At 43.1% G+C, this 26,070-nt stretch overlaps 2 protein-coding genes across 3 annotated transcripts in view; both read left to right on the top strand.

Annotated features, from left to right (window-relative positions):
• LOC111957906 (drebrin-like protein A) overlaps window positions 1–13,542 on the top strand; it is a 69,874-nt gene extending 56,332 nt beyond the window's left edge. The window contains exons 5-16 of the mRNA XM_023979001.3: window positions 8,706–8,843; window positions 9,110–9,187; window positions 9,395–9,546; window positions 9,723–9,777; window positions 9,919–9,993; window positions 10,283–10,391; window positions 10,589–11,101; window positions 11,230–11,484; window positions 11,642–11,740; window positions 12,014–12,141; window positions 12,367–12,418; window positions 12,521–13,542. Of these exons, the coding sequence (XP_023834769.1) occupies window positions 8,706–8,843; window positions 9,110–9,187; window positions 9,395–9,546; window positions 9,723–9,777; window positions 9,919–9,993; window positions 10,283–10,391; window positions 10,589–11,101; window positions 11,230–11,484; window positions 11,642–11,740; window positions 12,014–12,141; window positions 12,367–12,418; window positions 12,521–12,657 (1,791 nt within the window). The 3' untranslated portion in view covers window positions 12,658–13,542. The remainder of the gene's footprint in view (window positions 1–8,705; window positions 8,844–9,109; window positions 9,188–9,394; window positions 9,547–9,722; window positions 9,778–9,918; window positions 9,994–10,282; window positions 10,392–10,588; window positions 11,102–11,229; window positions 11,485–11,641; window positions 11,741–12,013; window positions 12,142–12,366; window positions 12,419–12,520) is intronic.
• A 6,960-nt stretch (window positions 13,543–20,502) lies between these two features.
• LOC111958189 (survival motor neuron protein 1) lies at window positions 20,503–25,757 on the top strand. 2 transcript variants are annotated; one of them, XM_023979386.2, is made up of 9 exons: window positions 20,503–20,628; window positions 23,081–23,152; window positions 23,400–23,519; window positions 23,600–23,791; window positions 24,082–24,249; window positions 24,479–24,553; window positions 24,714–24,821; window positions 25,235–25,312; window positions 25,603–25,757. In XM_023979386.2, the coding sequence occupies exons 1-8, from the start codon at window positions 20,581–20,583 to the stop codon at window positions 25,286–25,288; spliced, it is 837 nt and encodes a 278-aa protein (XP_023835154.1). In that variant the 5' UTR covers window positions 20,503–20,580; the 3' UTR covers window positions 25,289–25,312; window positions 25,603–25,757. The 2 variants fall into 2 exon arrangements, with proteins under 2 accessions (XP_023835154.1, XP_023835153.1); XM_023979385.2 differs by having other exon boundaries at window positions 25,518–25,757.
• The last annotated feature ends 313 nt before the right edge of the window (window positions 25,758–26,070 follow it).

Raw genomic sequence — 26,070 nt, 5'->3', positions numbered from 1 at the left:
CTCTAATTGGGGATCATATTTAGGTAGCCTTTTTCCACCTGTGTTTTATGGGATATTGTTTTGAGTTAGTGTATGTTACACCTCTTAGTTACGGTTCGTTGTTTGTTCGTTCTTTCCTTGTCTTTTGTTGCGTTTCTAAAAATAATATGTGGAAACCATATCGCGCTGCAGCTTGGTCCGATAACTATTCCAGCGAACGTGACAATTGGCCACTGACATTTTAGTAAAGCAGTGTGAACCCCCCCCCCCCCCCCCCCCCATCAAAAAGACCCCAGCACACTTCATTTTGGACCATGTTAATAGGGGTGTATTTATTTATTGTTTTGGACCTTCTGGAATATTTGTATTGTATTGGTATTGTATTACTGCACGGTAGAAGCTAGAAACACAAGCGTTTCGCTACACCTGCTGTACCATCTGCTAATCGTTGTATGCGACCAATACATAGAGATTTGATGTGTTACATACAGTACAGCTCTAATATTGTCAATATCAGATTTTTTTTTAATCATATTAGTCATCATCATAGATGTACATTCGAGGATATATCATACTTTATGTTTTTACAATACAGACATACATTTTCATAATGTAGTTCCCCAAATCTGTACTAGACAAACCGGTTTACATGTCAAATCTATAGGTTTACCAAACGTTTTAGTGATCGTCAATTCAGAGCAGTCAGGATTAAGTTATAGTAAAATGTCTTTTAACAGAAAATAATCCTATTAAAAGTACTGTGAGCATTGTGAAAGGCAATCACTTCATATGAACATGTATTGCAATGTGAAACATGTGTATATATACAGTACCAGTCAAAAAGTAATGTAGTAACCCAGAAAGAAGATAAACAGCAGGTTGAAACAGTGTAAAACATGGTTGTTGTGGATGTTGTTTCAAAGCGTACAATAGCTTTTCGAAGGTGATGATTAATTCAAAACACCCACATGAATATTAGATTTTATGCATATGCATATGTTTATTTAAAAAAAAACGGAATTTAAATTATGATTGTGCTGTTATACAATACTCAACCTACCGCATATTACACATACAACTGATTTAAGATTGTCTTTGGTACTTAATTGGTGTAGCCTATACTCCAAAATTAACAAATTCGAGTAATCGCCTTTGAGTGTGGACTGTATTATTATGCATACTGGATGGGACTGGTTACCTTATGCTACTGTACCCTTCAAAATGTATATCCGTGAGTCCCGGAGAGAACGTATAGCCCTAGGCGATGCTGTTGTTTAATTGATTGGTTTAGTTAGCCAAAAATGTGTGCATTTGATTTTGAATAGCCTAGCAATAGGTCATGTTTTATATTTTCCTATTTAATTGGGTGACACATGACCTTTTAGCTATACCATGCGTTTCCATATCCTCATCTCTACTTTATCCTTTTCTCGTGCGCGCAGACGGCCTGTCAACAGTTTCGTGAAATATATTTCGTTGAAAAAAACATGTTACAATCGATGTTCCCGAACAGATTTCACTTAGCTTCCCAGATGAAGCTCTGGGTAGCTGCATGAACAAGGTTGGAGAGCCCCTGGCCAACAGTTTGTGCGGGATATCACCTGTCGGCAGCGAGAGCATGCTCCTTAAACAGTGGTTCATGCTTGGAGTGAAATACGTGTTATTTTATGTATTTCTCAGCTTCTCATGTTAATAAGCACAGCTCGGCGAAGTAGCCTACAAAACCAGTGGGAAAGCACGCCGCCTCCATTCGCTATTCGAGTGCATACAGATGACATGTATTTTTTCCCCCTGCCACTGTTCCTGCCCATTTGATAATGGGCCATTCTAAATCGAGACTAATTTGGGATATTAGTAAAGACAAGATTAAATTGAGAATAGTCTGATGGGTGAATATATGATCACTTGATGAGAGACTAACTGTGCAGCCAGAGGCAAGGCCACTTTCTCAAATCAACAATAGCCTGTAGTCGCACCATGCAGCCGATATATGTTTTGTTTTCTAAGACATTCTAAGGTTTGTATTATTCACAATTAAAGTTGCCCAATAACTCTACATCTAGCATATAGGACCTGTTTCAAATTAGCACTTTTACGCTCAACGTAGCCACTTCATATGCGCACTCGCTCCATAATGGGAAAAATATAATTTCTATTTTTTTCAGCTAAGTTAAATTGTACTGAACAAAAATATAAATGCAACATGCGCACCCACTGGGGAGCCAGGCCCAGCCAATCAGAATGAGTTTTTCCCCACAAAAGGGATTTATTACAGACAGAAATAGTCCTCAGTTTCATCAGCTTTCTGGGTGGCTGGTTTTAGACAATCCCACAGGTGAAGAAGCTGGATGTGGAGGTCCTGGGCTGGCATGGTTACACGTGCTCTGTAATTGTGAGGCTGGTTGGACAAACTGCCAAATTCTCTAAAAGGATGTTGGTCGAGAAATGAACATTKAATTCTCTGGCAACAGCTCTGGTGGACATTTCTGCAGTCAGCATGCTAATTGCACGCTCCCCAAAAACTTGAGACATACAGTGGGGAGAACAAGTATTTGATACACTGCAGATTTTGCAGGTTTTCCTACTTACAAAGCTTGTAGAGGTCTGTAATTTTTATCATAGGTACACTTCAACTGTGAGAGACGGAATCTAAAACAAAAATCCAGAAAATCACATTGTATGATTTTTAAGAAATTAATTTGAATTTTATTGCATGACATAAGTATTTGATACATCAGAAAAGCAGAACTTAATATTTGGTACAGAAACATTTGTTTGCAATTACAGAGATCATACGTTTCCTGTAGTTCTTGACCAGGTTTGCACACAAAACTGCAGCAGGATTTGGCCCACTCCTCCATACAGACCTTCTTCAGATCCTTCAGGTTTTGGGCTGTCGCTGGGCATACGGACTTTCAGCTCCCTCCAAAGATTTTCTATTGGTTCAGGTCTGGAGACTGGCTAGGCCACTCCAGGACCTTGAGATGCTTCTTACAGAGCCACTCCTTAGTTGCCCTGGCTGTGTGTTTCGGTCGTTGTCATGCTGGAAGAACCAGCCACGACCCATCTTCAATGCTCTTACTAAGGGAAGGAGGTTGTTGGCCAAGATCTCGCGATACATGGCCCCATCCATCCTCTCCTCAATACGGTGCAGTCTTTCTGTCCCCCTTGCAGAAAAGCATCCCCAAAGAATTATGTTTCCGCCTCCATGCTTCACGGTTGGGGTGGTGTCTTGGGGTTATACTCATCCTTCTTCTTCCTCCAAACACGGCGAGTGGACTTTAGACCAAAAAGCTCTATTTTTGTCTCATCAGACCACATGACCTTCCCCATTCCTCCTCGGATCATCCAGATGGTCATTGGAAACTTCAGACGGGCCTGGACATGCGCTGGCTTGAGCAGGGGACCTTGCGTGCGAAACTGCAGGATTTTAATCCATGACGGCGTAGTGTGTTACTAATGGTTTTCTTTGAGACTGTGGTCCCAGCTCTCTTCAGGTCAWTGACCAGGTCCTGCCGTGTAGTTCTGGGCTGATCCCTCACCTTCCTCATGATCATTGTTGCCCCACGAGGTGAGATCTTGCATGGAGCCCCAAATAATTGCACCAACAGTTGTTGCCTTCTCACCAAGCTGCTTGCCTATTGTCCTGTAGCCCTGTAGATACATATTTGTCAACCTATTCTCTCTTATCGCCTTTGTAGGGTCTCTAAAACCACATGAGACCTGTGTCACACAGTGGTACTGCGTTATTTGATACAAAAATAGGAAGGAGGAACAAAAAGTACAAAACTCACATAACCTCCTGCTTTGGTGAGTTAGGCCTCGTTCTGTCTTATTTCCCATGTTTATTTTATTTATTTTTATTTAACCTTTATTTAACCAGGTAAGCTAGTTGAGAACAAGTTCTCATTTACAACTGCGACCTGGCCAAGATAAAGCAAAGCAGTGCGACAGAAACAACAACACAGAGTTACATGGAAGAAACAAGCGTAGAGTCAATAACACAATAGGAAAAAAAAGAAAGTCTATATACAGTGTGTGCAAATGGCATATGGAGGTATGGTAATAAATAGACCAAAAAGCTGGGCTGAAGTGGTATGCTATAGAAAGCATACCACTTTCTCTTTGCAGCTTTTGGGATGAAATCTTTTCAGCAGTTTTTGTCAAACAAAACAAAGATAGTATCTTGTTGAGCTCACCATTGTCAGATCAAAGCTTTTGGGGCTTTTTCTTTGCAAGATTTGAATTATATTTCACCCTGATTCTCTGTATGGTGACAAATGCAGTAGATGTATATCCAAGCTCCATTGAGAACAACACATTTGCATTTTTTCCCCTCTGTATGATTTTTAGCATGTGGTTATTTTAGCAACAAGGTTTTGTATAGCTAGAAATGGACCTAAAGTTAAAGTATGACAAGATGGTTATGTAAGTCAAAGAATAATGACAGGGACTCGTATGTCAAGCTGCACAAAATGCTGTAACACTTTAGGAAGGAAGTATACATATGGCATTCATAACACCTTTGATGAAACCTTTCATAACCATTCACTAGCCTACGGATATTGTTGCACTCGCTTTAACTAGGGGTCCTAGGCCTAGTTACATGGTCTGTAACCTGAATGAATGGGTGCATTTATGTGAGAAATCAGCGTTTGAGGCGGCAGGTAGCCTAGCGCTTAAGAGCGTTGGGTCAGTAACAGAAAGGACGCTGGTTCAAATCCCCAAGCCGATTAGGTGAAAAATCTGTCGATTTGCCCTTGAACAAGGCACTTAACCATAATTGCTCCTGTAAGTCGCTCTGGATAAGAGCGTCTGCTAAAAGACTGAAATGTAAATGTAAATAGGCCATAGTAGCAAAGTAATTACAATTTAGCAGATTAACACTGGAGTGATAGATGAGCAGATGATGATGAGCAGATGATGGTGTGTAAGTATTGATACTGGTGTGCAAAAGAGCAGCAAAGTAAATAAAAACAATATGGGGATGAGGTTGGTAGATTGGGTGGGCTATTTACAGATGGACTATGTACAGCTGCAGCGATCGGTTAGCTGCTCAGATAGCTGATGTTTAAAGTTAATGAGGGAAATGTAAGTCTCCAGCTTCAGCGATTTTTGCAATTCGTTCCAGTCACTGGCAGCAGAGAACTGGAAGGAAAGGTGGCCAAAGGAGGTGTTGGCTTTGGGGATGACCAGTGAGAGATACCTGCTGCAGCGGGTGCTACGGGTGGGTGTTGTTATCGTGACCAGTGAGCTAAGGCGGAGCTTTACCTAGCATAGACTTGTAGATGACCTGGAGCCAGGGGGTCTGGCGACGAATATGTAGCGAGGGCCAGCCGACTAGAGCATACAGGTCGCAGTGGTGGGTGGTATAAGGCGCTTTGGTAACAAAACGGATGGCACTGTGATAGACTGCATTCAATTTGCTGAGTAGAGTATTGGAGGATCGGTAATATAGTCAGTTTTACTAGGGTAAGTTTGGCGGCGTGAGTGAAGGAGGCTTTGTTGCGAAATAGGAAGCCGATTCTAGATTTGATTTTGGATTGGAGATGTTTGATATGAGTCTGGAAGGAGAGTTTACAGTCTAGCCAGACACCTAGGTATTTGTAGTTGTCCACGTATTCTAGGTCAGAACCGTCCAGAGTAGTGATGCTAGTCGGGCGGGCAGTGAACGGTTGAAAAGCATGCATTTGGTTTTGCTAGCGTTTAAGAGCAGTTGGAGGCCACGGAAGGAGTGTTGTATGGCATTGAAGCTCGTTTGGAGGTTAGTTAACACAGTGTCCAAAGAAGGGCCAGATGTATACAGAACGGTGTCGTCTGCGTAGAGGTGGAGCAGGTAATCACCCGCAGCAAGAGCGACATCGTTGATATATACAGAGAAAAGAGTCATCCCGAGAATTGAACCCTGTGGTACCCCCATAGAGACTGCCAGAGGTCCGGACAACAGGCCCTCCGATTTTACACACTGAACTCTATCTGCGAAGTAGTTGGTGAACCAGGCGAGGCAGTCATTTGAGAAATCAAGGCTATTGAGTCTGCCGATAAGAATACGGTGATTGACAGAGTCGAAAGCCTTGGCCAGGTCGATGAAGACGGCTGCACAGTACTGTCTTTTATCGATGGCGGTTATGATATCGTTTAGTACCTTGAGCGTGGCTGAGGGGCACCCGTGACCAGCTCGATAAACCGGATTGCGCAGCGGAGAAGGTACGGTGGGATTCGAAATGGTCAGAGATCTGTTTATTAACTTGGCTTTCAAAGACTTTAGAAAGGCAGGGCAGGATGGATATAGGTCTGTAACAGTTTGGGTCTAGAGTGTCACCCCCTTTGAAGAGGGGGATGACAGTGGCAGCTTTCCAATCTTTAGGGATCTCGGACGAAATGAGAGGTTGAACAGACTGGTAATAGGGGTTGCAACTATGGCGGCAGATAATTTTAGAGAGGGTCCAGATTGTCTAGCCCAGCTGATTTGTACGGGTCCAGGTTTTGCAGCTCTTTCAGAACATCAGCGATCTGGATTTGGGTGTAGGAGAAGCTCGGGCAAGTAGCTGCGAGGGGTGCGGAGCTGTTGGCCCGGGTTTGGGTAGCCAGGAGGAAAGCATGGCCAGCCGTAGAGAAATGCTCATTGAAATTTTCGATTATCATGGATTTATCGGTGGTGACCGTGTCTCCTAGCCTCAGTGCAGTGTGCAGCTGGGAGGAGGTGCTCTTGTGTGGTGTGGTAGAAATGGCACGAGTGCAGTCAATATGCATAGACACTGCAGGACCTCCAGCAAGCCTGATCCTGCTCTGTGTTGAAGCTTAGTAATAATCCTTGTGTCGATGAAGGATCTATGATTGAGTGACTAATGAGAACTCGGTTATTGTTTGTTGTCCAAAAACCTCAGAATTAATAGTCAGGATTAGGACGTGCTTCGACAGAGTCAGAATGCCCCGTGGCACTTCTATTCTCTGGTCTTTCTCTCTTTTTCTCATTCTCTTTCTCTCCATCTACCTCTGCAAGTCTCAACTAGCCACAGAGGGCTGTGTGAGAGACGGCGAATCACCAGCAGTGTTTGGATGTGTATCCTAATGTAAAACAATATTATTGTATCAGTTGGCGATGCCGAAGCTAAGCGTGGGAGTCTTTTGCATATGGGCTCATTGTTGCTCAACGACAGTAATTGATTAGTATTGAGCAGGAAGTCTGCATTGTGGACTGTGTACATTCTATCATGTAGTACACACCAGTAGGCCTTGGGCCAGTAACCAAAAGGTCGCTGGTTAAAATACCCGAGCCGACTAGTTGAAAAATCTGCCGATGTGCCCTTGAGCAAGGCACTTCACAATAATTGCTCCTGTAAGCCGCTCTGGATAAGAGCGTCAGCTAAATGACACGACGGTGGAAGGAGTTGGGTGTGGGGGATTCAGGAGAAGATGAGAATGAAGGGAACAAGACAGGAGGAGGAAAGTACAGGTGAGGATAGAGGGGGGGAGTAAGAATGGAAGGATATGAGACGTCTATGAAGGAGGAGAGGACGGGGGTGGGTGGGAGAGGACAGGGAAAAGAGGGGTGGAGGAGTGGCAGCTGTGTGTGTAAGGTTAATGAGCACGCTCTTAGCCGTGCTAGACAGTATTAGGGAGAGGCCTATCGTCTGAAGCATAATAACACAGTTAGGAGAGACAGAGGAGATCATTTACACCCTCTTCACCGTTCACAACTCCCTCCGTCCTCCCTCAGTGGCACCTCACACTGTGTGTGTGTGATTTAGAGTTGGGGCTGGGCCTGTGAAGGTGTTTTAATATTTCTCAACACACACACACACAGAATCGGGTGCAAACACACACACGTACCCACGTACACACGCACAGGCCTATCTGAAGTGTATCAGTACAGTGACAGTTTAGCAGTGGAACAGTGTGTACTGTTCTGTGGTCATTTGTCATTGTTGAAATCTCTGCATCCTATCTGCTCTCTCCACTCTCACCTCATTTCACTCTCCTTGTGCTCTCTGTGAATTCTCCATTCCTCCCCTCTACACACTCTTTCCCGTTTCTACCCCCCCCCCCCCCATCTATCTCTTCCAAACCGATAGAGTCCTTCCTGTCTTCTCTAGGGTAAGCCAGATACTAGATACAAGCTGTTACACAACTGTATAGTTTAGCTACAGCCCAAAGGCCACAGCCAAGAGGAACCACTGAGAGGAAAAGCTTTCAAAGAACTACTTTCAGAGAGAGTGTGTGTGTGCCTATCTGTGTGTGCGTGTGCGTGCGAGTTTTGGTGTTTGTGCGTCTGTGCACATATGTATTCACAGGGTCAGTGGGTACATGAAAAAGGATGGGAAATATCCCCTTCTCTTTCCCTCGTTTGGAATGCTGTAGCAGAATTGTATTGGAGTTTGAAGTTTCACACGTTTGATGCCGTAGATCATAGCAGCCAATAAAAATGACATTCTTGTTCCCAAAAGTTCTGGAAAGGATCAAGTGACATCACGTGTCTGTGGCAAAGTTGTGGTGTGCAGGCCAAAAATGCACCAATTTACTGAGCAGCTGAAGTCCTTCCTTGGAATGTTAACCTAAAATACTGAAAGGATGTTCAGGACAGCTTGCTTACATGCTTTGGAGCAAGTGCCAGGGCACTGTGACAAAGATTAACAGCAACCAACCTGTCACAGCCTTATAGACCTCTCTTCTCTCTCTTTCTCTCTCTCTTCTCTCTCTCTCTTTCTCTTTCTCCTCTCTCTCAGGAGGCTCATGTGTTTATCGGTGCTGAGAGTACTGAGGATGTCACGGAGGAGAAGATAGGCGCTGAGCTCAGTAAAGTCCGCCCCCAGACAGAGCAAGTCAGAAGAAGCTGTCGGTCCAAGGACACGGAGGAGACAGTGGTGAGTGCTCCTCCTGCAATACCATCTCTGTCCACAGGAGGGGGCGCTAACACCTGGACAAAACCCGGAACTGTGCTTCTACATGGAGGAGGGTCCCACACATTTAGATTCTCTCAGTTTGAATCTCTATCATGCATTGTACTTACTATATACTTACTGTATGTTTTGAATTTGTTTCATACTTGATCAATTATGAGTTACAAACAACCAAGGCTTCTTGCAAATAGCATAAGTTACAAACTGTGTCTTCCTATCTCTGTTGATAGGGCACTAACTACAGGAAGACTAACGCTGCCATGGAGATGAGACGGGCCAACAGAGACTCCTTCTGGGCACGTGCAGAGGTAGCCTACTCAGAAACATAGTCACAGTTACACTCATAGCTTTAGACAGTTTTCTAGTAATTCGTCAATTCAACAGGAGAAAAGTAGTTGTCGTCTTTAATGTTCACATCACTTCACACCTTTTAATGTTCGCATTGTCAACTGTAATAAGTCTTCATCTATTGTGTTCCATCTTTCCCTCTCTCTCTCGCTCGCTCTCTCTCTCAGCGTGAGGAGGAAGAGAGGAAGGACGAAGAGAGGAAGCGGGCAGTGGAGGACAGACGCCGTTGGGAGAAAGAGAGAGTACTGAAGGAACGGAAAGAGGCTGACGAGAGGGAGAGGAAAATGAACGAGAAGCTACAGATGATCGAAGAGCAGAGGTCAGGACGTTGGGCGCACACACACACACACACACACCGACTCAAGACTTACTAACACAACCTCTGACTCAAGGGTATTCTCTTGTGTCACTGTCAGGTATTTTAATGGGTTGTCAAAGTAAAGGCTACTTAAGGCTAATATCCCATGAGGTTTCTGACATCTTTGTATCTCCCAGGAGAATGCAGGCCCAGCTGGAGGCAGAAGTGAGGAAGCAGGAGAAATCAAGATGGGTGAGAGACAGAACGAATGAGTGAGGAAGTTATTGGGCGACTCGAACTCTAGGTGTTTCTGACTTCTGAACTCTGTGTTTGCATGTATCTTTACTCTGAACTCTGTGTCTGACCTCTGACCTCTCTGTTGGTGTGTGACAGGAGCTGCAGCAGAGAGAGCATGAGGAGGACATGAGAGCTCGCTTGAGACGCAGCGAGTCCATCGAGAAAGCAGCAGTGAGTGTCTCTCTCCTACTCTTCCCTAAACACCTCACCTCTTGTTCATGTCATATCGTGTATCCCAGCGCTCTGAAGTGGCTGCACTGATCTGAAAACACAGGACAGGTCAAAAGGAATATGGCCTATCATGGGAACCTGTCCACTTCTTTCACAACAGTGCAGATGAAGGAAAGGAAAGGAGGAGAAAAAGAGAGGAGATATCTTTAGACTATTGAGACCTGGCTGTAGTTTCTTTTACATCATTCAGGCAAACATAGTGTGGTGTGATTCCTCTTCCTACCTGTAGGAGGCAGCAGTGCTGGTGTCACAGCGCTCCATGAACCCCAGAGAGTTCTTCAGACAGCTGTCATCATCATCGTCCCAAAGCCCATCCAGCCCCGGCTCCCCCCGTACAGGTACATTCACAGTGTGTCTGTGTGTCTGTTTGTTAATAAGCATTGGCAAACCAAGGTGTGGCTCGTCTACGCAGTGTGTGATTATGAAGCCAGCCACAGTCAATCGTGCATGAACCTAAACAACCATTATCTGTCTTGTTGCAGTGCATTTCTTCATTTTGGTCTTTCTTTCCCTCCCGCTCTCTCTCTCCACGAAGGCAAACCTCCATTAAGGCGGTACCAGCGCAGCCTGACCGACACAGCATTCATCTTTGGGAAATGGGACGGCCCCACTCCGACCTCCCCCCGCAGTCCAACATTGGTTTCACCCTTCTCCCGTGTCCCCTCCTCCCCCTTCCACCGCACCATGTCCCCGCCCAGCCCCATCTTCCGCCCAAGCACCTCTTCCCAGAGCCCTCGCGCGCCCCTGGTGTCCCCTCCGAAATCGGCCCTCCACTCTGCCCCACCTGTCTCAGCCCAGGCTACTCTCCCATCACCCAACCCCCAGTTTCAGCTCCAAACCCAGCCCTCTGCCCTCCCAGCCTCTCCAGGTCTCCTTGCCAACGTGTCCCCCACCTCCCCTCTAGAGAACCAGCTCCAGGCCCAGTTCCTGCCCCACTCTCCCCAGTCCCAGCCTGAACGCTTCCCCTATCCCCTAGTTTCCCTGAAGCCTGTCTCAGCACCACAGCCTCCTAGTGCCTCTGTGCCAGAGAGTCCACTGCAGCCAACAGGTAGGTCCTCATCATACACACAGCCTACTGTAGAATGACCGATGGGGTCTGTCAAGCTGTTATAGATTGTGTTCTCAGTTTGCCATGACTGTACTTAAAACCACTATGGTTCATTGTCTCCAATCCAGAGCAGTACACAGCCGTACAAGCCATACTGGTGGAGGAAGAGGAAGAGGAGGAAGAACAGGCAGAGCCTGAGCCCAGTGTTGAGGATACAGAGCCAAGCCCAAACATGGAGGAGGAAGAGGAGGACTCAACACCAGATTCAGACTCTTTGTCAGCGCAGGGGCCTGTGGCGGAGGACCAATCAGATGACAGCCAGGCCTCTGCTAAGCCAGTTCTGGTGGAGCTTTCAGAAGAGGATGAGGAGCCAGCTGTCACAGGTAAAGTACTTTGTTTTGTATCTTGTACAGGCCTGTCCTGTTATACAAATACAACAATTAAAAGAGAAGAAGAGTGAGGAGTTGTATGTACTAGAAGGTTGTGCAAAGGGTGTCTGACACAACTAACACAATCTAACCAATGTCTTGTTATGTTCAGATGCAGAGGTTATTCTTCAGCCAATCACACAGGAGGTTGTGGTTCCATCCACCAATGGGGTGAGAGACGAGGGGGAGTTGGTGGAACACAATGGTACAGGTAGGTAACCCCTCTCACCCATTTAGTTATCTCTACTCTACGCTAGCCTACATTGCCCAAGTAGCTCTCAAACTGAATGAACCTTTATATTGATGAGATAACGTGCAATAGACATACCGGTGTGCTATGTTACAATTTCCTATCCTTTTCCAGAAATCCTCTTCCTCGTGGATTTTTAAGATCATTTTTAAGATCTTTAAGAAGGGGTTTGAAATACTACACACTTGCTTGTTTCATAGGGAATGAGAACCCCTCATGTTTCCTCTTTTCCAGAACGATCCATGAGTCCACCCGAAAGGGACCAAGATACTCCGGAGCTGGCTGTTTGTTTCGATGATGACATGGAGGGGGACTTTGTTGAAGAGAATGAGGACCAGGAGATTTCAGAGAATGGAAAAGAGGTACGGAATGTAACACAACCAACAAAGTAATATGGCCTCTGTCCCCTGCTATGCCATCATGTTTACTACTGTGCTTCAAATCTAGTCCAGGAACAGGATTGAAGAATGACTCATTTAATATGAATGCCATATCGATGAGAACCAAGAGAGGGCTCTACCATAGGAAAAATTGAAATTTATCTTAGACAGGGGCCATGTGTGATAGTTTTTCTCTGTTTCTTTCAGATTTCACCAGACAGACAGATGTGTGTTCGAGCTCTCTATGACTACCAAGCAGGTCAGTCCCCGGTGTAACTCATGCCATGGACCACATACGCACCTATCCGCGCTACGATGCTCACTGAGCGTGTTAAACCTCGCTTTCTCTTTTTTTCCACAGAGGACGAATCAGAGATCTCCTTTGAGCCAGGTGACATCATAAGTGCTGTGGAAACGGTGGACAAGGCCTGGTGGCGGGGCTTCAGTAAAGATGGACGCCTGGGACTCTTCCCAGCCAATTACGTGGAGACCATCTAGACACACACACACACACACTCAGGGACTGAACACTCATTCCCCTACAGTGAAACCACCATAGTATACATGCTGCATACAGACCCCTTAACTTCAATAGACACATTGGACAACTTCCATTGGATTCCATGCGATAATTTTATCCCCTTCCGACTCGGCTGTGTTGTGGGGGAAGCCAGTGTCTCCTGTTCTAACCACTGGCAGACTCCGAGCTGGCAGAAACACACAGTTGTGGACGAGCAAGATCCCCCCCCCCCCTTTCCTTCACTCCACAAGGAGGAGGACTGGGAAAGAGAGGGACCACCAGATGGGATGTCTGCAGGCTCAATGAGTCCCTCTTATTACAACCTAATATTCTGATGATTGTTGTTACTGTTAGCATACTGTCTGTGTGGATGTGTCATTCCCTTGGTACGTTTAACAGCGTTTTCCATGTTATTGAACTGAAACGTAAGGGACTGTCTTTCTTGTTTCTGTGTTGGTGTTATTTTATGTGTGCATAATCTGTGTTTTATCTACACCTTTCTTTTTTAAAATCCAAGCAGCATGGTATTCCTATATCTGATACTAATTGATAGCATTGTGCTAATTTCACATAAACGAAAAATGCTACTTGTAAATCAAACTGTCTCTTTGAAGTGAGAGCTTGTTAAAGTCATTAAGTCTTAATACACTTCTCTTGTACATAAGAACGTATAGTGACATGCATTTTGGTTTATTTTGCTTTGTCATTCTACAAGTGTGTCATGGTTTGTGTTCCCTGCATTTACTCCACAAATAGTAGCCTATGCCATTTACAAACTCATAATACTCTTAACCTCTAGCTCATATATATTACAGGTCTCGTTAGTTTTTGTTCCTACATTAAAATACAAATGCTATTTTAAAGGTATATTTCTTTATTCGTGAAAACAGCATACAGAGCATGAAACGTGAGGCAGAAAGTAACTTTACATAATGCATATCGTACTGTTTTTTTTTTTTAAACAACCAACAGGGAAACACTACTACAAGTTTCTTTGTAATCACAGAAACCTAGAAGTGATGTTGGAACAAGAATTCTTAAAAAAAAAAAAAAATTTAATGGAGCTGAACAAAAACATCCATTATGTATTTTTCCCCGTAATAATCAGCTTTGTGCCATTTTTTAGCCTCACATTTTAGCCTCACATGTTTGACCGAGGCTAATGTACAGTCCACACAGTGGACATTTACTTGATTATTGATCAATTTACACCTTCAAACTTTCCTCGCAGGACCAGAGAAGTGAGGGTGGGACGCACTCATTCGGCCATCCAAATCCTTCGGCATCATTAGTCCATATTCTGTGTCCAAAATGACGCCGTCCACCTGAGCAGTCAGTCTGTACCACACAACCCTGTCAGACTCGGTAGGATTAGAGTTCCAGACGGGAGCAACCTATTTCTCAGTCTGATAATAACTCTGTGATGGGCTCAGACTTGGGGCAGACCAACAGCACATAATCTAACCTTTGAACTGAGGTGGGTTCAACGGGGAAAAGGTTCCCAAATGTTTGCGAACCTTGGTTGAACTCACCTCTGTTACTGTCATAAACGACTCTGTATTCACACGACACTCATAATGCCCTGTGTGGTTGATCATCAATGAGGAAATAAATAGGGAGGAGATCAGGGAGGTTAGGGATGTGGAGAGAGGTGCTTTTCTCAGCCAACTGCACCCGGCTACCTACGTCCTCCTTAAGGTTCGCCCTGGATCTGCCCATTGGCCAAAAACCTGCCTGGTACTATCAAACTGTCATGTTGTCCCCACTCCTTGCACCCTTACACTGCAGGTGTAAGTCTCTCCTGTATGAACATGCAGTAGTGGTTTATAGTTTAAATCTCTGCAAACGGTGAGCGGTATTGTGTGCTGCAATGACCAACTAGGTCCCCTGCAGAGTCTGAGTGAGATTATGGATCTGTATTCTCCTGGTAGATAATTTTAGTCGACCCTTTAAAGCAGCAGACAGCATGAAATTCTCAGATGAAAGTTTAGAAATGTTCCACAGCATCATGCCTTCTTTAGTTTTGAACTTGAAAATCAAACAGTTGCCAATCAGTGGAAATAACTCGGCAGTGAAACGGGAATAAACATCACCTTCCGCCACAATCTCATTGAATTCTTGGTCTGCATGGATGGTTTTCTTCAGGAAAGCAAGTAGTAGAATGCTGAGCTTTACGATTGAAGCCATTATGTTCCAAGATTCTGTGCACTGCTCTCCCTCATTAATCTTTGTCGAGAAATGATGCAGGGATGGCGAACCTTAATATTGAACTATATCTACTCATCTCTTTTCCTCTGAATCGTTGAGAGCGAGAGATTGTTAGGAAGGTCACAGAAGTGTTAAATGTCACGGATTAAACATAAGGATGATGGGTGGAAATAAACACTTTCATATATAAAAAAGAGCACTTTTTATTGCTCTCATTCACGTAACTTGGAGTCATGGACGGCAACCTCATACTAACAGTTTCATCTCATTGGGCTGAATCCTAAACCTTTTAGGTTCACACTAGGGATTAATAGTTTCAATACCGGGAATAATTCATATTTATCCCGAAAGTCCCTGGAAATACGGCCAAAAAATCAGTTGTGCTCATTTAAATAATTTAAAACCAAGATATGGTCACTATTCCAGGATTCTCCCAAAATAAAATTGTTGCTGCGTCACATTTCCGGCATGGCTGCACCACTATGTAAAGATTTTACAGCTCGGAAACTGATATTTATACTGAACAAAAATATAAACACGACATGCAACAATTTCAACGATTTTACAGAGTTACAGGTCATATAAGGAAATCAGTCAATTTAATTCAAATAATTAGGCCCTAATCTATGGATTTTACGTCAGCCATGGGTGGGCCTGGGAGGGCATAGGGCCACCCACTTGGGAGCCAGGCCCAGCCAATCAGAATGAGCTTTTCCCGTTAAGATTTCCCTTCACTGGAACTAAGGGGCCTAGCCCAAACCATGAAAAACAGCCCCAAACCATTATTCATCCTCCACCAAACTTTACAGTTGGCACTATGCATTCGTGCAGGTAGCATTCTCCTGGCATCCGCCAAACCTAGATTCGTCCGTCGGACTGCCAGATGGTGACGCGTGATTCATCACTCCAGAAAACTTGTTTCCACTGCTCCAGATTCCAATGTCGGGGAGCTTTACACCACTCCAGCCGATGCTTAGCATTGCGCATGGTGATTTTAGGCTTGTGTGAGGCTGCTCGGCCATGGAAACCTATTTCATGAAGCTCCCGACAAACAGTTATTGTACTCACTCGGTAGTGAGTAATGCAACCGAGGACAGACGACTACGCGTTTTTTCACTCAGCAGTCCCGTTCTGTGAGCTTGTCTCAGCTAGGCCATTGATGCTCCTAGACGTTTCCACTTAAAAAATATAGCACTTACAGTTAACCGGGGAAGCTCTAGCAGGCCAGAAATTTAATAAACTGACTTGTTGGAAAGGTGGCATCCTATCACGGTGCCACGTTGAAAGTCACTGAGTTCTTCAGTACAGGCCATTGTACTGCCAATGTTTGTCTATGGAGATTGCGTGGCTATGTGCTCGCTTTTATACACCTGTCAGCAACAGGTGTGTGGCAAAAATAGCTGAATCCATTCATTTCAATAGGTGTCCACATACGTTTGGCCATGAAGTGTGTGAGCAAACTAGAATAAAGATCATTAGCATTCACCTCAATTTTAGCTAACATTTTCCAGCCTAATTGTTAGCAAAAATACAAACAAAGATTAAGTGAAAACATAAATCTGGCATTGATCGATTTATCTATAGGAGTCCACCATGCTTGTCTCAAAGGAGCACGACGCGATGGCACTGTCCCAGACTTGATATTGTCCCACTATTGCTTTAAATTAGTATAACGGTTGGATAGCCTATGACTTTGGGTGTTTCAGTATAAGCAAGAATTTGATACATGCCTTCAATTGCATTAGCCTACTTTATTCCAATATTTTCATAATTTAGTTGATCATAACTAAGGTGAGTTTACCTTCTTGCCTCTGCTGCCCGCCTCTGCTGCGATGTTCTCAACACCAGTTTAAATCAATATAGCCTAGTGATCTAGAAATCTGGCTCATTTAATATCTGTTATGTCGGATCAGGCCCGGGCTTGGACCGAGATAGAACTTTCAGTTCTGATGAGAACTCTAAACTGCATTCAGGTCGTGTGCAGTCCGGCAGTGCTGAACATGTTGTGGATTTGCATTTGTGCGACATTGGAGGAAAATGTTGTAATTTCCCAGGTCTTGTCATTTTCTTTTTCTGGGAAATGTGAAGAGTGGTCCCGGGACAGTCCCGGTTGCCAAAGTACCAGTTACCAGTTCACACCAGCAACTTGAATTACAACAAGGCTATAAAACGTTGAACTCATGGATTTCTGGTTCCGATCAGAAGCCTCCTCCTGAAGGAGGTTTTGTTGTGTGATTGCATATGATATGTACAGTTGAAGTCGGAAGTTTACATAAACTTTAGCCAAATACATTTCACAATTGCTGACATTAATCCTAGTAAAAATTCCCTGTCTTAGGTCAGTTAGGATCACCACTTTATTTTAAGAATGTGAAATTTCAGAATAATAGTAGAGAGAATGATTTATTTCAGCTTTTATTTCTTTCATCACATTCCCAGTGGGTCAGAAGTTTACATACACTCAATTAGTATTTGGTAGCATTGCCTTTAAATTGTTTACCTTGAGTCAAACGTTTCGGATAGCCTTCCACAAGCTTCCCACAATAAGTTGGGTGAATTTTAGCCCATTCCTCCTGACAGAGCTGGTGTAACTGAGTCAGGTTTGTAGGCCTCCTTGCTCGCACACACTTTTTCAGTTCTGCCCACACATTTTCTATAGGATTGAGGTTAGGGCTTTGTGATGGCCACTCCAATACCTTGACTTTGTTGTCCTTAAGCCATTTTTCCACAACTTTGGAAGTATGCTTGGGGTCATTGTCCATTTGGAAGACCCATTTGCGACCAAGCTTTAACTTCCTGACTAATGTCTTGAGATGTTGCTTAAATATATCCACATAATTTTCCTGCCTCCTGATGCCATCTATTTTGTGAAGTGCACCAGTACCTCCTGCAGCAAAGCACCCCACAACATGATGCTGCCACCCCCGTGCTTCACGGTTGAAATGGTGTTCTTTGGCTTGCAAGCGTCCCTCTTTTTCCTCCAAACATAGTGATGTCATTATGGCCAAACAGTTCTATTTTTGTTTCATCAGACCAGAGGACATTTCTCCAAAAAGTACAATCTTTGTCCCCATGTGCAGTTGCAAACCGTAGTCTGGCTTTTTTATGGTGGTTTTGGAGCAGTGGCTTCTTCCTTGCTGAGCGGCCTTTCCGGTTATGTCGATATAGGTCTCGTTTTACTGTGGATATAGATACTTTTGCACCTGTTTCCTCTTCTATCTTCACAAGGTCCTTTGCTGTTGTTCCGGGATTGATTTGCACTGTTCGCACCAAAGTACGTTAATCTCTAGGAAATAGAACGCGTCTCCTTCCTGAGCGGTATGACGGCTGAGTGGTCCCATGGTGTTTATACTTACTATTGTTTGTACAGATGAACATGGTACCTTCAGGCGTTTAGAAATTGCTCCCAAGGATGAACAAGACTTGTGGAGGTCTACAATAATTTTTTCTGAGGTCTTGGCTGATTTCTTTTGATTTTCCCATGATGTCAAGCAAAGAGGCACTGAGTTTGAAGGCAGGCCTTGAAATACATCCACAGGTACACCTCCAATTGACTCAAATTATGTCAATTCGCCTATCAGAAGCTTCTAAAACCGTTACATCTTTTTTGGAACTTTCCAAGCTGTTTAAAGCACAGTCAACTTAGTGTATGTAAACTTCTGACCCACTGGAATTGTGATACAGTGAATTTTAAGTGAAATAATCTGTCTGTAAACAATTGTTGTACAAATTACTTGTGTCACGCACAAAGTAGATGTCCTAACCGACTTGCCAAAATTATAGTTTGTTAACAAGAAATTTGTGGAGTGGTTGAAAAACGAGATTTAATGACTCCAACCTATGTGTTTGTAAACTTCCCACTTCAACTGTAGGTAATGTTTCCCTATACGTTTCTAGTTATCTCAAATCAGTGATTAGTATCTATAATATTTTCCCCTACTGTACAATGGCCCTAACTTCAGTACCTATACAAGGCTTTGTAAAAACAAGTAGAGTTATCCCTAGTCTGTGAAAACAATTTTAACATGTGACTCTGCATAAAACCAACAAGGACTTGTCAGACTTTATACCACATGATGTTTGCCTAAACCTATAAAGCCGTTTTGAAGCTCTTCATTAGGCCTAAAAGTTATAGCCTAGTTTGATTAAAGTGTGACTATGAATCATCGCACATAAGAAATGTTTTAACTGATGCAATAAAGTGTGATTGGGCGCTATCTTAGCCTGCTGTTTGAAGACCGTTTCACTATACAGGAAGTGTGAGATCATTCCCTGATAAAACATTGTTTAGTAAGCTGAAATTGTCTTATGAAAAATCCATCTTTGGCCAGACTAACTCTGCAGCACACAAATGACCCTGATAACTAATAACTACCATAGTGCACCTAACCAAATAGTAATCTGGTATTACTAAGGTGGACACACAAATGACAGGTGGAGAACCTTTAAACGCAGCTTCTGTTCACTTCACATCAACTGTCACCATGTTTTGGGTCAAGTGCATAATGTTTTTCAGATAGTAGTAGTTAGATTTGCAAAAAATCACAGGTTTTATACTTTTTGTTTGAGTACATGTTGGATCAAGTAACATATTTGTGTGAACACTGTCTACATAAACAACATTTTTACAATATGCCACTTGCATGGTCACTGCTCAGTTTATTGAACAGATTGTGTTACAATTTAGATTTGGTAAACAGGTAGAATAAAACGAACTATTCCTTGGGACCCATTTGATGTTACATATTCAATCCTATTGTGTTTGAAGATACCCCTCTGTGTTTTCAAATTCGGGAAGAAAATGCAATGAAAAGTACAACACTGCTGTGTAACATGACATGCTTAATTAGCTTTCAGGCACTGTGGATCCAGAGTGGCTTTGCTTACCTTTTTCTGAAATAGCCTCAAAGTCAGTAGCATCGTCTGAGATGCTCTTCTCAATTTTAAGAGTCCTAATTGAAACACAACAAGGACAAAATAGCATATACATTTCAAGCAACATGATCAAACTATAGTAAGCATACACCAAGCCAAGTACCTCGACAATTTTTTTTAATGAACTTCTGACTCGCTATGTGTCAATACTTAAAACGTGTTTTTTCCTCTGTTGTTGTGTGCCTTTAATGCTGAAATACATTTTTTTTTATATATATATAAAACGTTCAAATACAACTATTTCCTAATAGCTGTTGCTCTAAGATGGCAACGCAGCGTGAATGCACATGTGGAAATTGAATATCAACAGGGAAACTCTCAGCGGTTGTAATTGATTAACGTTTTATTAAAAAGTATGGATTTCAGCAAACAAAGGCGCGCATCAACAGAGGACAAACATAGGTACAGGGAAGGTTTAAGAATGCATTTTTTAGTATAGACGCATAGCTGGGCGCAGCCAAGACAACCTGAGCATCCAACGAACTTAAAGCTGGATCTATCATTTTTTTGGCCGACAAATCACGACTTGCCAGCAAATGTATATCTTGTTTTTCTTTTTTTTCCTTCCTGACAGCAAATGTAAACAAAAGTATTTGTGGACAGAGGGACGTCAGTTCGTTGTCAAGCCAACGTGCCACCAATTTTGTCGCAGCTTTTTAACGTCATCATTATTTAGGAACGTCAGCGACGCACGTTACTTCGCTTCAGTAAAAACCCAACAATCAAAGCTGTGAGAGCAGCCACATTTCTGCGTATTCATGGCAAATGGGTGTAAAGATATGCTTTTTGCTCGTGGAGCTGGACAAGTAAGTTATAATTTATATAGTTACTCAGTAAGTAGATAACTGCGTAGATTGGCTTGCTAACTAGTAGCTATTGTTGAATTTAAGCTAATGGTTGCAGATTCGCTAGATACCAACTAAGTTAGCCACCTAGCTAACGTGAGATAGATAGCGAGCTACTCGATAGCACCGGACTATTAGTGTTAGCAGCACAGATGTAGGGTTAATTTTCATAATCTTTGGTGTTAGTGGGAACAAGTCAGATTGCCAGTTGATATGCCAGCATCAGTCACTAAAAAGACTGAATGGCCAATTCCAAATGTAGTTAGCGGGAACCAGGAAGGTCACATAGCATTGGATATGTTTTACTATCTAGCAATTACCTGCTAGTTAGCTTGGCCACCTAGTTATGACACATTTATTATGCAGCTATGAATATTGAGCAGTGCATCACGACAAGCTAGATGGAATATTGGCTAGCAAGTAGAAAGCATAAGGTAAGGGATGGATCGAAATGTACAGAATGCGTACCTGGAGGAAAATGGGGCAGGGTCATGCTTTTTCAATTTCAGTCAAGGGGAGGGTCATGTAATTTATAATTTATTAAAGGTCAATATTTCTCAGTGTTTTAGAATGAGTTGCTTATTAGGCTATATTTCGATGTGTGCCAGATGCTGCCCCTCATCTCTGATTCTCCGCGGGGCGCGATATCAATTGCGCCTATAGGCTATTTAGTGTGGTCTCAATGAAATGATCTATAGGCTACGAAGTGCATGCTCGGAGAAGCACAGCGCAAAATGATATTTATAAGATAGCTGCTGGGATGGTGTAAATACAACTGGGCTGCATTACACTGCTATGGATATTCCAATCTGCTCTTACTTATCAACAACTTGTTGTGTGCTGCCTAACTCATGGCTGTGCTGTATAGTCCTATGGTGGCAGTTCAGGAGGAGAGTCAAAGGTTTCTTCCCCCCAAAAATATGTCATTAGGCCTATGCACTATCTATGTTCTGTTCAGTTTGAGAAGGAGAGCGCAACGATGAGATGGAGGACCCGAGGTCAACTTTGAGAGCTCGCTACTACTATAATAGTTTTGTATTAAAAACAATATGTTTATTACCCATTTTTGTATTTTTGTATTTTTCTGTGTATTTTTGTATTTTTCTGAGTTAATGACCTCACAATAAGCCAGATGTAAGTAACATACATTTTGGTGCTGAAGATTCAATCAGCATCACTGCACAATCCATCTGAAATGGACAGCTCATGGTGCTGAAAGTAAGCAAATTCGAGTCGGCTAAATTCATTTCAACCATCTTCATTTTAATTATACTTTACTAACAACAAGAGGGCTTTGTGTTGGAGCCTATTTCATCCTATTTGAGAAGTAGGTCATGTAATTAGCTACGTTACATGCCCATAGAGAGCATTGCATTGTAGATTTTGTAGTCGACTTGATCTGCAACAGATTTCCACAACGATTTTCTGTTTTGCTACCAACCATATTATAATGTCAAATTGAAACATTTGTTCACAAAAAATACTGTTCTCGCATATTAGTGTTATTCAACACCCTAAATTAAAGGAATGAGTGGGTTTGGGTGGATTTTACATGAAGGAACCTTCTAACTTATGTAACCATACCAACTGTAACATATCACGCTAATTTGAGTATCCCTGATTTACATTTACTGTGTTACGTCTAGTCTATGAGACCAGCCGGGGAAAGACGTGACTGATGCATACGGGAATAGCATTGTTTTGTTTCTTTGACATTCAGAGGCTGAGATACAACCTTTGATAGCAGAGGAAACAAAAAAATAGGCTTTGCTTGGGAAGTAATTTAATTTGGTTCACTACCAATTGATTAAAGAGAGCTTTTAGGGAACACTTGACACCTTCTCTCGTTGGGTTACGCCACGGAAGAAGAGTAGCCAGCCGTTAAAGTTGGCATTTTTCTGCGTCGGTAGGCCTTCTCTGTCTGGTAAGCCTACTCTGTCTGGTAGGCCTTCTCTGTCTGGTAGGTCTAACTTTTGAAAGTGCCATACTCATATCCTTAATGACTTCTCAGATTGAATTATTTGCAAACAGGGACAACTTCGTTGCAAACAAGGCACACTGATTTGGCGTCGGAGAAATATAAGATGAACACGCAAGCCTATACCGCTGTCCATTCTTAGCCTGTAATTTCGGTCATTTGTGTGATATTAAAAAAGATTCTGCTAATATGTGAAAGGATGGCGAATTGCATGAAATGTTTCTAAAAGGCCATTTTTTTCTCGAACCTGCAAATACGATGATAGATTCATGCAATGCTTTTTACTATAAAGGAGATCTTTCCACCCCTACTGTTGTCCACGGTGGTCTGCGAACCCACAACCGTTTTCTCCATGTAACCCTTATTATAAATAACGTTCTTACTCTAAGTTTCTCAGATGATTGATTGATTAATCTAATTGTATTTTTCTCCTAGAGTGATGATTCTGACATCTGGGATGACACTGCACTGATAAAGGCCTACGACAAAGCAGTTGCGTCATTTAAGGTGCCTCTACAGTGTTGTTATAGCATTATGTTGACTGTGTTCTTATTTTCCTCATATGGATTGATAATTGGGTTGAGAAACATGCATCAGTATCATGCCATTACACAGCTACGGTTTGTGCATTATGGTAGGCAAACACGTCTCCTAAAGTAGCGTCTCAGAAAAGTATCCTTGAAAATGTTCTGTTATCCCTCTGACGTCATGCTCACGTTTTGATACTTTTTTCACCATTGATCTTGACTGTCAGACTGCCCTGAAGGATGAGGAGGACACGACAATCTCAAAGAAAGACAACCCTGGCAAGAAACGGAAAAACCACAAAAAGAACCGCAGCAGAAAGAGAAGCGGTGCTCCTTCCGATAAAGAGGTAGGTACTGCCCAATAATACAAATACTGTTAAATGAAAGGGTCTAGTCTGACAGATGTACCACAATTATCGTGTTGCAGTGGCAAGTCGGCGAGCCCTGCTGTGCCTACTGGTCTGAAGACGGCAAGCTTTACGCTGCCACCATCTCCTCCATAGACGAGAAGAGGGGCACCTGTATAGTTGTGTTCACAGACTATGGGAACGAGGAGGAGCAGAACCTCCGAGACCTTCTGACTGAGAGCTCCGAGGTAGAGGAGGAAGCCCCCGACAAGGTACGTTAAGGATGTGTGTGAAGATGACCCTAGGTGTATGATTGGTTTTGTAACTACTGAAGAGAATGGACGGTTAGCCTGGTGGAACTAGCCTGATCGCTGCATTCACCGTTCCGTTTTTACTGCACGTGAAGTGAAATAGAATGGTGAACTCAGCAGTCAGGCTAGTGGACACTGGACAGTCAGTTTCTGTTCACAGATTGGAGAGAAGTGATTTAGGCATAGAAGTCAGACCTCAATTCCTTTTGAATGGGGACATTTTTTGGAGTGTTCTTATTTCTGTAATGCAGGTTAAAGAAGCAGAGTCTTCTACAAAGGAGAGCGATAGGTCGTCCGCCCCTCACAGTCAGGCTCCACGCTCTAAACCCAAATCCAAATCCCCCAAAGTACCTCCGATGTGGGGTCCAGGTTTCCCTGGCTTTCCCCCAGGTCCCCCTCCCATGCCTGGCTTCAGAATGGTAAGTAGACCCTAATTGTAGGTTGTCAGTCACTATTCATCCGTGCATTACTTCTTAACATACGAAAAGCACCAACACATTTTGGTGCACTTTTGCTTTAACTTTCATTTGGAAGTTGCTTGACAGGCAGAGGTGGCATTTGAAACTTGACATCTTGTATGTGTGGATGGAATAAATCCTATATTTGACAACGGAGTGTGCATATTGAAGAGTGTTGTTCTGTCTACAGGGAGACTCTAGACGACCTGGGGCCTCCGGGCCTGCCCCTCCGGGATGGCCTCCCATGATGGCCTCTGGGCCACCGGTAAGGTAGATTCTAGAGCACAGAAATATTCTCTGGCATTTGAACTGTTGCCTGTAGAGATCAGACTCTATTCTCATATCATATGGCGCTTATTGAGCAGTGTCGACGGTACATTTCTTCATGCAACCAGTCTGAACATGGTTGTTTTGTCTCTTGTCAGATGATCCCTCCCCCTCCCCCCATGAGTCCAGACGGAGAGGACGATGAGGCCTTGGGAAGTATGCTGATCGCCTGGTACATGAGTGGATACCACACCGGATACTACCTGGTACAGTTACATGCCATCCGCATCATGTCTTGCATGCTGTAGATGAGACAGGAATTGCTTATTACTGATGGTTAAGTTTAATAATTCACTGTCTAATACGCATAGCGGCATCTACATGGATACACGTTCTGTTCTTATTTCATATCTCTGGTTTGTTTTTGTTCTACCTTTTTGTTATTTTTAGTATTACATTGTTATTCATTACTGCGTTGTTGGGGTTAAAGCTGTCAAAGAAAAGCATTTCACTGTACTTGTGCACGTGACATTAAAACTTGACGAATCTGGAGCGCGGTTCCATGGATCGCGTGAAGATTGATCGGAAATACATTTTTAGTTCAATACCAGGTGTAAACGGGTTTTCCGACGCAAAAGGAAGTCTGTGCCTAAGTTGCTTCTTTTCTTTTCCGCTATAGGGGTTAAAGCAAGGCCGCAAAGAAGCTGCTGGAAAGAAGGCTCACCACAAGTGAAGAAGGGGACTTCGTCCTTACCTGGTAAATAAATTATAAATAGGAGTTTTTTAGTATTTACTTTAGTTTTTTACTTAACTGACTTACTTTAGTGTTTTTTTTTCATTCTGTTGTAGCCATTACCTGCTCGGAAAGGATTCCATTGAATTCTTTCTTGACCGACTTGCATGAGCCTCCGATGTTTCGATTGCCACTTTGTGGAAAGAATATAATTATCTTGCCATTTCAGACAAACCGTCAACTAATATCTTCAAAACGTTTGTGTTCATCCCGCCACGAAAAGAATGACCTTTGTGTTCTGCTGCGGGTCCTAGGTGTTTGTCTCCATCCCAGATGCAGAGGACTGGAGTGCTGTGAATGAATTGTGACGTGTGTGAATGAACTCTTTGTTTCAAAGCCTCCATGTGTTTCGGGGGTTAAGTTTTGTATTCTTTGTAAATAAACCCAAATAAAGGATCTTAGCTCACAATTTGCTGTTACAATGTGACCTTTTATTCTGTTTAATACATGTGAATATTCAATTAGTTGATCTCGCACATGGAAAGTTACGACGTTTCGTTCTTTATATTTGTTGAGGGCATTGAGATACAGGGCTTGCGAGATCGTACGATCAGAGAGGATGAGGCAAAGCGAGCTGAATTGACCTAAAGAAATTGTCCGCGTGAGATCACGCCCTTTTTTTTGTATGGAGGTTTATGAGAGAGTGTCAAATTACGTGAGGCTTATTTGATCGAATGTACGTTTTGTCATGTTTAGGCTGTTACAAATGTACTGATATAAGC

This window comes from Salvelinus sp. IW2-2015, linkage group LG33 (genome assembly GCF_002910315.2).
Source record: "Salvelinus sp. IW2-2015 linkage group LG33, ASM291031v2, whole genome shotgun sequence".
In the NCBI taxonomy this organism is placed as follows: domain Eukaryota; kingdom Metazoa; phylum Chordata; class Actinopteri; order Salmoniformes; family Salmonidae; genus Salvelinus; species Salvelinus sp. IW2-2015.
This window is presented reverse-complemented; position numbering and strand designations above follow the sequence as displayed.